Raw genomic sequence first — 12,764 nt, forward strand, 5'->3', positions numbered from 1 at the left:
TTTGTACAAATTAAATCGATATCGACACTATTGCTTATATTACTTTTGTACAAAAATGGCTACAGGCTGCGGCTTAGATTTGCCACATAAGCCTTGGCTTGGCGTGTGACAGATATCACGTCAAAATATGATTTTTTAACAAAATGCGTAGTATTTTGTGATTTCTTTTTTAACGAGTAATATTATAACTCGATCGGGGGTTTTTAATGTCGGTACTACATATTTCTTTACTTAGATCCTTTAAGTCATGGTATTTGTAATTTCTCCATTACTTTGAGGTTACTCTTAAATGACGTAATTAATGATAGGATCTATAGTTAGAACTAACAATATAGTCCAAAAGTTTTGATAACCTTTTCGTGTGTTCAATCGTACTCATCTATAATGTAGTCGTCACCTTTGTCTTTGGGAATATTGCTTCATTAAAATGATATAAAGTTATACTTTATAATTATAGAAAATTTTTGATTGTACGTTAATCTAGATCAAACGAAAATTTTATTACACTTGATGGTAAAATTTAATCATAAATTTATTTGGGTATATTAGGCATATCTTAATAAATCATTAAGTAATTAAATGTAAATTAAAGAGACATTATCTAATTGCTTCTTTAAAAAAAAAACAATTTTAATGAGACTGTCATTTATTACTACTAAGAATTTACAAATTATACTTTTTTCATTTATAATCATAATATAACATAACCATGACTTTGTGAACTTAAAATGGAAAGAATATTTGAAAATCTTAACTATTTAAGTCACATTTTTTAGAAAAGATTCAAAGATAGTAAAATGATTGCATATTTTTAGAGTGTTTATTTGTGAAAAATGCTCTGAATTTTTAGTTATGAATTTACCTCAATTATTTTTTTATGTTTTCATATGACATTGGTCATTCTATATATATTAAATGAATTAATGTCTGTATAAATTCCATAAAATCTTTATCTTACTAAATTTTTAAAGACCTTTGTATTCATTTCCACTATCATGTTTGATATTGGGAATAGATACAAAGGACAAAGGCAAAATGTTTTAAAAATTCTGGTTATGTAAGTTAAGTTGCGTATTAACAATTTTTTCTATATTTTTTAAACAAAAATTGAAATTGAAATGTACTAAAGGCAACCATGTCTATAACACTAAGTTTGTGTTATAGACATGGTTTTTAAATTAACATATGATTTTTTTAAAACTCAATCTATTTATTACCAAGTTTAATTGAACATTTCTGATAAATTATAAATTTGGTGTCTTATTTAATCAAAGTTTTTATTTGGAGACCTTTTAGCATAAAAGCATATACTAAACAACTATATTTAAAATTTTACATAACAGTATTTTCTTTGATAAACATTACATATTGTGTCAAAATCACTAGCATTTTAAAGAGATCATTATTCATAATTGACATTTACTGAAATTATTTTTAACTATTTTACAGAATAAAATGGATAATAATTTCCTAATCATCATTTCAGCTGAAAGACATCCACTGTTGGACATAGATAGGCCTTATAATATTCCAGTAAATAATTATCATAAGAATACTATTTTTTAGATATTGCAGTATATACATATTAAATAACATATAATGTTTTTAATTGTAGCGTGATATTTCAAGGAATACTCACTGGTGATTCAAGTTCCAAGGTTGACTTACCAATTAGTGATTCAAGTAATAGAAATTAGTCTGTTTATTGGCAACAAAATTATCATATGACTAACATTCATAGGAAGGCAATTTTTATAAGAACTATAAGAGCATGCAGTTCTGACAAAAGTAGAGGTTTAAGTCGACCTTAAGAGGTTAGGTATTTAAATGTATATTTATCTAAAGTTGAAAAATTGGCTTATTATGGAAAGTACCTTGAATTGAAAAAAAATTATGCAAATGAGCAAGTGAGACAGGTAACATCACCTGTTTCTTACGGTGTGATGACACTACACCTGCTTGTGTGCAGGTTAAAAAAAAATCCTTTTGTTAAATTACCTATTGATAACCTATCAAAGCTACCTCCATAATCTGTTAACAACTTAGTTTATGGAAAATAGGCATTCAGTTATCCATTCTCCTCTAATGAAGTTGCCGATTTTGTTTTCATTTAGTAGCAAGAAAGTAAAAATGTAAAATTCTTTATGTTTTGTTTTATGTGAGTTCCTAATTTAAAGTTTGTTCTGTATTAATGTTCATTTCAAATATATTGTTATTACTTATGTCTAAATCTTTTTTTATTTTTTTTTTAATCTTTCTGCAACTGTACAAATATGTCATTACTTAATTATCAAAGGGTCTTAAAATGTTAGTTGGAATATTGTTCCATATCTTCTTATCTTTTTAATAACTTGATGAGAATTTATGTGATGAAATGCTGAAAAAATTAATATATGTTACATTTTTAAGTTATCTGTACATAAGTAATTGAGTGAATAAAATTTAAAATTATTCCAAGACTATAGACATAAAAGTAAAAAATAAGGGTTATTGTATATTTAGTCTTAATACAGGGTAGTTTGTCTGTTTTATTTGCTCTATAATTTTAAAACTATTTCGGGATCTCTAGATATGATAATGGGTGAATGTTTATGACTTAAGCTGTAAAAGTGTTCGAAGGCCGATATCGTCAATTGTCCGCGTTATCTGACGAGTTATCGGTAACTGACGGCGTTCTATCTCGCGGTCGAGTCAAGTGCGACCCATCCTGTCATTCGCGGTGTAAGCGTGCCAACGCACTCTCGGTTTCCACGACGCCTTTCGCTTGGCCCGGTCACAGTCGAACGCCGTGGTCGCTACCGTCGGTGCATGTTGCTAAATTGCCAATCGGTTCGTTAACCCACTTCCCAACGACCACATTCGCGTATTTCGTTTAGGAAGTTGAACAATGTTCCGCCATATTTGACACATGCTTTGATTAAATATAGTGAACACTGTAGTTCTGAATGACAATGGTCATTTGGTCAGTGGAGTGCATTGGTGATTACGTATATAGAAGGGGGATGTTGCAGTGCGACGATGTTGCGTCGTCGTGGTACTTACACTGTGAATGCCGATGGTGGCGTTCGTCACAGCCGCGATAGAAACATAGAACCGGTTTCGCTGCGGTCGAAAAAAATTGGTAGGCCCAATTTTTTGTCGATGTTTTTTTGTCATGCCATACTACCTATTGTTGTATTTTGGAATACTATGGTCCAAGAAATAATTTTATTTGATTATGAAATTTTTAAATTGTAACCATCTGCGTCTTAAAATTCGAAAATAAAATTAAATGGATGGAATAATGGCAGAAAAATATTGTTTTGTTATAAAAATTAATGAGATGTCGCAAATACAGTACAATATGAAAATTGAATAGTACATAATATCACGTGCTATCAATATCTTATAAGATGAAACAACAAATATGTTATCGATCTTTTGTCTTCGTGTATGTTATGCGGTTGAATGGGTATCCTTTTATATTATTTTATTTTATATAGACTGAGGTAAAACTTACGAGGGAAAAATATTTAAATTTATCGTTAAGTTGTTAATGCTAGACGTTATCAGAGTGTTCATAATGATAGCCGAATGACAGGTCCTACTTTTCATCATGGGAATAAAGAGCATTATGTGTTAAGTATAAGGCTAGTGAAATGCTTATCTAATAGTGATATTAAAAAATAATCGTCATAAATATGATATATTTAAACAAGCTATAATATAAATTCGATAAACTGTGACGTAGTTTTATAGGCGGACTATATGTTTATTAAGGGTAATGTGATAAAATGAGATAAAACCAATCCAGAGCCAGGCCTTTTTACGCTGTTAACTAAAAATACGATAAAGCAAAAGCAGATCTCGGCGTTACTTGTAAATACTTATTCGCGTCTATAGTGTTACCGACACCGCTGTACCGTGTCTTAAGCATAGCGAGAAGTGTACCGAAGAAGAGAACGTGAGCATCGCCGTCACGAGCGTTGATGGCGGACTGATGGAATAGAGCGGCTGATACTCCTCCCTTACCGAGGGCATAGCTTAGGCGCGGTGCAGCGGTTTCTGTAACACTATATTAGTACCTAGTCTAGTCTAGTCACAACTCGAGACAAGATCCACTATTGGATGGCCCAATGCCTAGTGACTATATGGATACCTTTGGCCTACACGGTGGCTACGCCTACAGCAGTTTGCAGTAGCACTATCTCTTATAGTTATCCCAATCAGGTGGAATGTGTAAAGTTATGGCCCGACCAGTGGCTCCCAAGAAAGCTTCTAAGCTTTGTTACATTGTAAATAGATTAAGCCAAAAAGCCTTAAATCCATCTTTGCTAAAAAAAAAGCCAAATTGCGCTGTTAGGCTATTACATTATAAAAATCCATACGATACGTCTCATTACTTTTGTAATTATCCATAAAATATCAGTTTCACTTACAATTGTAAGATATAAAAAAATTATTGTTCTAAAGTTAGCGTTTCTGTATGTCTCGTGACGCCTTTGCTAAATATTTTAAGTCGCTTTTGTTCGTGGATGTGGAGCGAGGTGAAATTTTGTTTTTCTTTTATTGTAATTTTTAACAATAAAATATAATTTGAGTGGTATATCTTCAAGAGTGAATATCAAAGCTTTTTATAAAACTATATATGTATGTCTAACATGAATCGTGGACATGTGATTTTCAGTTCTGCTAGTATATGAGTAATATAATAATATATTCGCCAAATAGAGTTTATAAAGGGTTTTTGCAAGTGCTCTTTTATTAGCATACAATTGTGAAGTGAATGCAAGTGTAAAGATGTTTGTACACAATAAAGTGTAGGAGGTAAGCATGTAACAGTTTAATTTTTAATTGCAATTTCAAAATTACTTATTGTCAGATTTACTATCAAATACTAAACTAACATTATTAATAGCATTTTCAGCCATTACTTCAAGAAATAATTATTGGTGGACTTTTACACGTTTGATATCATGCAAAAACTTTTGAAAAAAGACGCCTAGACGTGAGGTAAACAGAAAGGATCCAGTCGACAATGTCCTGCTATCATAAATAATACTATTAAATTTTATACATACAGAGTGATTGGCTGTAGGTGTAAGAGTTTTTCTATTGGAATACTAAAAGCCTAAATATAAAAAATAACTTATGTCAATACAAAGCTTGCAGACTCTGTACATATAGTCGATACAATATAATTTTAATACATAGTAATATAATTTAGAAAACGCTTTTTCTTTCTATACTATCATTACGCTACTAGTTATTTCTAAAATCATTGACAAGGTGTACTATATGTATTAATCGACAAGCAAATGAGTTCTTATATAAACATTCACCTCTTTAAAGCTGTAAGAGTTTAAACCAATCATCTGTATGTTTTTTTAGACCCGATTAAGCAACATCTAACGTATTTTTTTCTCGACAGTTTGTATTTATCTACATTTTGTTACAAATGTAAACGCATCCTGCATCATTCTGTAGTATAAACTCAGTTCGGCTTATATAAGTTCATAACTATCGATCTCACGAGCTTATCTTAAAAGCTCTATAAATATTTGTCTAACCACTAAATTGTGTAGTGTTTGTTATCAAAGATATTTTTTTATTTATATTAGAGTAATCATTGTATTATCTAATCATAAATAATACGTCTTTAAGTTTCTATTTGCGGTTAATTTATAATTAGCTAATCATTTTAGAACTCTTCTGGATGGATATAATATAGTTTCGGATATTTATTTTTTTCCTACTAAGTATACCCGTTCACGCGTTGCTACATTATGCTGCTAATTAAAAATCTGCATAAAAGCAGTTTAGATATCACAAACATAATCCAAAAAATCAATTTTTCCAAAACCTTCCCAGAGATAATTTACCAAATTTTTAAGTTGATTAAATGTATGGTTATGGTTTTAAACCCATCGAGTGCAAGACAATCAAAACTATTATTATTATATAAATTTTAATTTTCGTCTACATTACCCATGTATTATTTATGCACAAAATAGGAGAAATTTGAAGAGTCCATAGCTTCATATTTAAAACAAAAATTCGCAAATATATAGAATTCTAAATTATTGCCGATTTTTTTTTATTTTGGCGCAGTGTTTTATTCTTTTAAAATTTTACTTCACGGGTAAGAAACAGACTTGATGCCAGATGCACGTCAGTCAGAAATTGAATTGGAGCAAGAAAATGCGTGAATACAAAAATTCTGGAACGTGTGCACTATATGTGTAATAACATTAAATGCATAAAACGCTTGAATTTCAACGTATATGTATATATAAGTTACAACATGTATATATATGGTATAAAACCTTTAAAGGATTGAATGTGTCGCAAGAAGCAAAAGCGTTTTCGAAATCACGTTACTATGAATGGAAATTATTGTTTACTATCTGTCCCTGCAGCTTGTGCTATCTGAACTTAATTTGCAGCTCGCATTTCAATTGAAAAAATAAATTTGTGTTACATATTTCCGAGTTTTCACTTTAAACAATGTGATTAAAAATATGAGTATATTAATCCCTTTAAAGATTTTACACCTCTAACCAAAAACCCTGTATATTCATAACTATGTAAAGCATTTAAAAAAAATTAAAAATCTAATTTTTTAACAAAAATTATTAAAATTTGTATAACGTATAATTGTTTCGGTATAAGTTGTATCAAATAAGTCTTAAGTATTAGCGACATAAATAAATTATTAGTATAACAAGTCATAATTAAAAAAAAAATCATAAGTATGCATTCTTTTCAGAAGTAACTATCGTAAAGGTAAATTATCAATTTGTTTTTAATTCTTCTAAATCAAATGATGAAGGTTTTATTTTATAAGTTTTTTTTAATGCAACAAACTGCAGATTAATATTAAATAATACGACATTTGCGTAAATTTGTTAATGCACATGCTAATCTAAATGTTATTGTGTTTTGGTAAAGCTCATTTAAAAGTCGCCACGTTAATAATTATGGTAGCAATCGTAATTTGAAATTGAGCTCAGTATTCTAATAAAGAGGTCCCTACAGACTGTACTGCCTGAAGTTATTGGGCTAAAAATAAATTAATGTTACAGGTTTTGTTACAGAAATTTTTCAATTACTTGTTTTAAATGCTGTCTAGATTGAGTATTTACTAGATATAGTTTATGCCTAAGCCAAATGTTTTATCTGACATTAATTTAAGAGCAGTTAGTAAAAAGATCGTTAATAGAAAGTACAAGAGAAAATTATACTGATGCATATAAACTATAACGCGTTAGCTGCTAAAATATTTCGTCCCAAGATTTTGTAAAAAAGTTATACTACACATATTATTTCCATTTTGTTAGTTGTGGGCACGATAATGGCGCGAATATATTGAAGCATAAATGCATTACACGTTTTATGACAGAGTGGCCGCTACCTTTGTCGAATGGACCGGTTTCATTACGCGCGGGCAGTGTTGCAGCGATATCGCCTTGGTAAGATTCAAAGGCGAGAGCGTGCGCGCCAGAGCGTTGTGGCATAAACCACGGGTCGGTCCGGTGTCGCTTTACAAAACGACGGGGATGCGCTGCCGGCCATGAACACAGGACCATGAAGTGCAATGCTTGCTTCTTTCTTTTTTAACCCTTTATATACTTTATATAGACTTGCTAAAACGGAATACGGGTCAGTCCGGGGACGCTAAATTTTTAACATTGTCAATAACGTCTAAATATAGTCGAATATACCTTATTTTCTATCGTAGTTTTGTTCTCCAGAGCTTTAGGAAAAAAACTATCCATTGGCTAGGTTAAAATGATTTTTTTATTTTGATAATAAAACCTACGTATTTTTCTCTTTTGCTTTCTTCGTTATATTTTTATTCTGGGTTTCGTACTCCAAGGCTTCAGGAACAAACCCAACTATGGACCACCGAAATTACAGAATTTTAGTTAAAGTTTAGTTAAAGTTCATCTCGAGAATAAACCACGTACATTTTTACAAAGGGCTATTTGAAATTGGAAATTGCATTAATCAATAACGTAGCTTAAGCGAAAGCGTATCGAATTACAAGTGCTTAGTAGCACGACCTCTGTTGTACTGCGAATCCAAACCGAGACGGCTTAATATTCTAATCTAATTATCATTATTGACCTTGTATGTAATTAATGTAATATTAGACAAATAATTACTCGAAATGAAGAAGAATTTTGCTATCGAAAAAAAATTTTAAATTTTATTTTTAATTTCCGTAAAATATACATTCATGATTTCGATTAAGTTTCGATTTCATAGCGGTAGTTACCTTTAGGTGTTTTGATATTTTATTTCTAGAAGTTACGTTTCAATTTGAGATGCAATTTTTAATTTTTGCAAGTTTTGAGTGATAAACGTTGCGTTGCTGTATTGTATATTGCGTTGTTGTTTTTGAGTAAAATTCCAGAAACATCTCAGGCGACGTGTGTCGTGAAGGCCGTCGATCACGCATGTGCAATGATAAGGAAGGAAGAACTGGATAAGGTGTACATCGCCTCAAGACAGTAGCAATTCGATCAATATCTTAAAGCAATAAATATTTATAGATGAACTGATAAAGAATTTTTCCAAACATCAAATAATAAATGACTGTTATTTTTTTAAACATGGCAATTCTGTGTGTATATACAGTATTTATATTTTAGTGAAATAACGGTGTTGGGACGATTGGTGATCATATTTTCTAAAGATTTGATATTTTATTACAGTTTTCTAAAAGCTTAGGAAACCTTTGAAACCTTTGAAAGCCTCAGACGGTATAGGATAGTGAATCTCATTCGTTCTCTGTACGGATGGCGATCATTGCTAACAGAAATTACTTACAATTTTGGTGTATTAAAAATTCCATCCACAAACAGAATGTATTAACTCCTTATTTAGAAAAAGTACAATCTAAGGCGAGTTCGAATAAACACTTGAGACTGCTCTACTGAAAAAGTAGGTCAACGGTGTAGAAGCAGCATGACGTATCCTGAGAATAAATTGTGAGTGTTATCTTTATCCATTGTTATTTCGGGTTACAGATAGGATGGATACAGACAGGCTGCTGTAGCCCTAAGGTTCTAGAATGGAGACAGCGAACCGGCAAGCGCAGCGTAGGACGTCCATTAACAATGTGGACTGGAGATGACCTTATTGAAGTCGACGGAAGTCGCTGGATTTAGGCCGTCCTATCAGTCCTATTGGAAATCTAAGGGAGAGGCATTTGTCTAGCAGTAGGACGTCTTACGACTGAAATGATGATGATTTAGGTTTTTATTTGGATTCAGGTTTGACTGATGTATTTTTGGTAGAACATGGATGATTTTACGTTTTTATGTACTATATTATATTTCAGGATTCTAACTGAATTCACGTCGGTTTTGTTTGTGAAGTTCCTAACAAGTTTCGTCTCCTCACTCTTGGCCGCAAGCATAAAATTGGCACATATAATTGACATTATCAGACACGAATGACCCTTTTGTAGCACAAGCTTGAACGTGTTAGATTACAAAATATGACAACGTCTGAAAGAAATTCAGTATATTTTTAAACATCGAAGTTTAGGTAAACAGCTAGGAATAATTTTATGTAATTGTTTATTAATGAACGCGTAAGGAATTGTGTAATTTCCATAAAGAAAAAAGTTTAACATTAAAGTTTGTTTGAGGAGAAAACTTTAAAGTTATAAACTGTGAAAGAGACGTAACTTTTATTTTATTTTTTTGTTTACATCGGTTTAAAGAAAACTGATGTAAATAAAACATTGTGCCGTTGTCGCTGTAACAGATCATTTGCAAAAACTTATGCGTAAACAAGCAGGGACGTCTTGTCGCGGTGGCATCGTGTGGGAGCTTCCAATCTTATATTTTTTCCATTACAAATAGAAGTTAATGTAAAATTGTTTTTGTTTTTTCTTCTTGATAGAATGTGCAAATGTTGGGTAGATATACTTACCTTACTTTGCAAATACTAATAATTTAGCTCATTACATGGATGAAACTTAGAATATTTACGCTAAACAACCTTTCGTTGCGTTGTGTTGACAAATTATATAAACAATAAACGTTTTTATAGATGATAGAACTGAGAAAATAATTTTTAAAGATTTGACAAAAGATACTTTCTTTGCTTTCTTAAACTCGATTTTTATACTTTAAGGCACAAAATGAAAACTACGTCCAGAATTTTATTCATGCTGCACCAGTTTGTTGTTCATCAATTGTTTACACAGTGTTTCACATCTAAAATTTAAAGGTAACATATTGGTGACGTCACATCTCTAAATTATCATAGGTTGTATAAACGGATAGACACGCGCGCCTGCGACATGATACCGATCAAATCGGACGATGTACTCGTGTGACATTGTCGCAATCCAGGGGAAGAATGGAAGCTTTGCTTTATTTGCTATTATGAAACCGTATCCACAAATGCATGCATCGACATTTCTCATTGACTAACGTTATTGTCTCAAACAGATAGATTCCACGAGACGTAAATCCTTATCGTCAAGGCTTCTGTATACAATCGTATCTATTACCTAGCTATTTGCTGGGAAATCAAGATAAACATCTATATCCATTGTGATTCGGTACTCTAGATGCTTCGTAACTAAAATTTAAATAACAAATATGCCATGTACAACAATGTTCAAACGATCGAAGTGGATAACGTGTGTACAATAAGATATTTTTACTTGTAATTTGGTTACCGTACGTTAAAGTTTCTTTATGACGGAATTAATAGATAAAAAATACGATATATGAGATTTGTATATAACATCCACCGCGGTTGCGAAGTTTGAATTAGCGCATTCACGGTACACGCATGAGGGGCGGCCTCTACGGAGCGGGGCGAGAGTGCGCTATATGCCAGTAGTAGTTGACTACGACTCGCGATCGCGTGCGTTCCTCTGCAAAGCTGGCGCGTCCCATAGGCCCGGTATGCTTGGACAATCTGACCGTCTCCGAAGGTCCCACCGGAATGACTCTCCGACCCGTAGGAGAAGTCGGCGCCCGTTCCGAACCCTCGCTTCTACGTTTACTTGACACTGAAAAAAATGGCCAACTGAGTCGTGCTCGAGACCGACTCTCCACCTTTTGTAAGAAATTTCGACGAACCATCAGTGAGTTGCTCTTTGTAACTGTTGCCTCTGAATTTGCGCAATGAACACGCCGATTGTCCGACCATCCCATATTTTAATTGTTTCACGCATAAACCAGTTGATGTTCTAATGTTGCTTTTGTGTTCCGCGACACGCAGGCGACGTGGATACTCCTAAAAAGGCCGAGCTGGCTTCCGAAAAGAAGGCGACCACCTCGCATCGTAAGTGCTTAGATGTGGTGCACAAATATAGATCAAAGTTTTTAGTGTTTGATTTTATTGCATACTCACCCCCTACTTAATGCAGCTGAAGGCTTTAATATTTCATCTCCTGCTTGGAAGGCAATATCGATATTATATTATTGAAGTATGATATGGAGTTGCAAGATTGTTGCGTCTCTGTTTCTAATAATTCATCGGCTCTTTTGTTCATTTAATATTGCGCTTTGTCGGCAAAGTTATTGTGCTTAGAGTTTTGTAATTGTGAAAATCTTTTTCATTTCTTTAGTGTTTGCCTAGCGCATAAAAGCATTAATGACAAGTTTGTCAAGTATTTGTAAATATTTAGATTACCAACATTACAGACTTCAACGTGAAATACATGCCGTTGAAAAGAAGAAAATAAACACATTTTAACATTCTTCATTTAATACATATTACTCAGGTGTTAGGTAAGGAGGCATACTGTAAAACTGATCAGTCAATCATGTTATTTATAGGGAATAAGGAATCTGTAATTTTGAATATACTTTAACACAATTTATTAAATGCATGTCTAATTGTTGTTAAGGTTAGTTTTTTTTTATTTAGGGTACTTTATTATTTGATGTTTAGCATGTCATTGTTATGATTAGATATTTTAATACTTCTCTATCTCTAATTTCAGGTTTAATACTCTTATAATGATATTGTTTTTTGGATGTTAGTAACACCTACATATTATATTTATGTTGTCTTTGTGGTTAAAGAGCATGGTCTAGACTTACCACCAATATTAGTCTCGATAACAATTTAAAACAGACTTTCGTCGTTTTGATTTTTAGTTATGTAACTTTATCAACATATCTTAGTATGCATAAGACGCAGAAACTGTTTATTTCGGAAGTTGAAGTTAAGTTTCCAGTTTTATGTTACATTATTTTTAAACTTTCGAAATTTTAAATACGCCGTTATCATATAGCCATATTATTGCGATAATAAGTGTTGTTACATGTATTTAGTCATATCTATTGCGTCGCGTGAACAAGTACATACATAAGCGTGTGTATCAATTTATAAACCAGTAAGTCAACTGGACGGTACCGCACCCGTAGACTTATTGACGTTGACCCAAGCGCACTCCACCCTTGTTTATCAGCATGTTTATCTAACCACTTCATTCCGTTTATTATAATATTCCCTAATGCCGCTTTAATATACTCATCAAACAACTTAGTATATACTTGACAATATAGTTATAATTTACTTTTAAAATCGCTTCTTTATATGTTGATCGAAACATATGTCGGACTTGACATCCAAAAACTTTTGGTCTACAGACATGTCATGCAAAAATAATCACATAGGTTAATTTAGATCTTATTTTTATTGTATATGATTAGTAATAGAAAACGTCAATCATTATTTAAAATAGGAAATGCGGTGAAAATTTTGATTACCGGAAAAGTTGATGTTCGGCGATTGTTGGT

General features: G+C 32.1%; 1 protein-coding gene across 5 annotated transcripts in view; it reads left to right on the forward strand.

The window, feature by feature from the left end:
* Positions 1 to 12,764, forward strand: part of LOC137928467 (glycogen synthase kinase-3 beta-like) — a 28,387-nt gene that overhangs the window by 527 nt on the left and 15,096 nt on the right. Inside the window, exons 1-2 of one of the 5 annotated variants that reach the window (XM_068771421.1) lie at positions 10,860 to 11,098; positions 11,236 to 11,298. The exons of 1 other annotated variant lie outside the window; for it this stretch is intronic. In XM_068771421.1, coding sequence (XP_068627522.1) covers positions 10,957 to 11,098; positions 11,236 to 11,298 — 205 coding nt within the window. In that variant the 5' untranslated portion in view covers positions 10,860 to 10,956. Of the gene's footprint in view, positions 1 to 2,723; positions 3,122 to 10,859; positions 11,099 to 11,235; positions 11,299 to 12,764 lie in introns of those variants that run through there. 3 more of the 5 variants (XM_068771418.1, XM_068771417.1, XM_068771420.1) reach the window with 3 other exon arrangements.

The sequence above is a fragment of the Battus philenor genome, unplaced genomic scaffold (genome assembly GCF_028537555.1).
Source record: "Battus philenor isolate CCGP_79_NKW_IND1 unplaced genomic scaffold, ilBatPhil1.0.hap1 SCAF_11, whole genome shotgun sequence".
In the NCBI taxonomy this organism is placed as follows: domain Eukaryota; kingdom Metazoa; phylum Arthropoda; class Insecta; order Lepidoptera; family Papilionidae; genus Battus; species Battus philenor.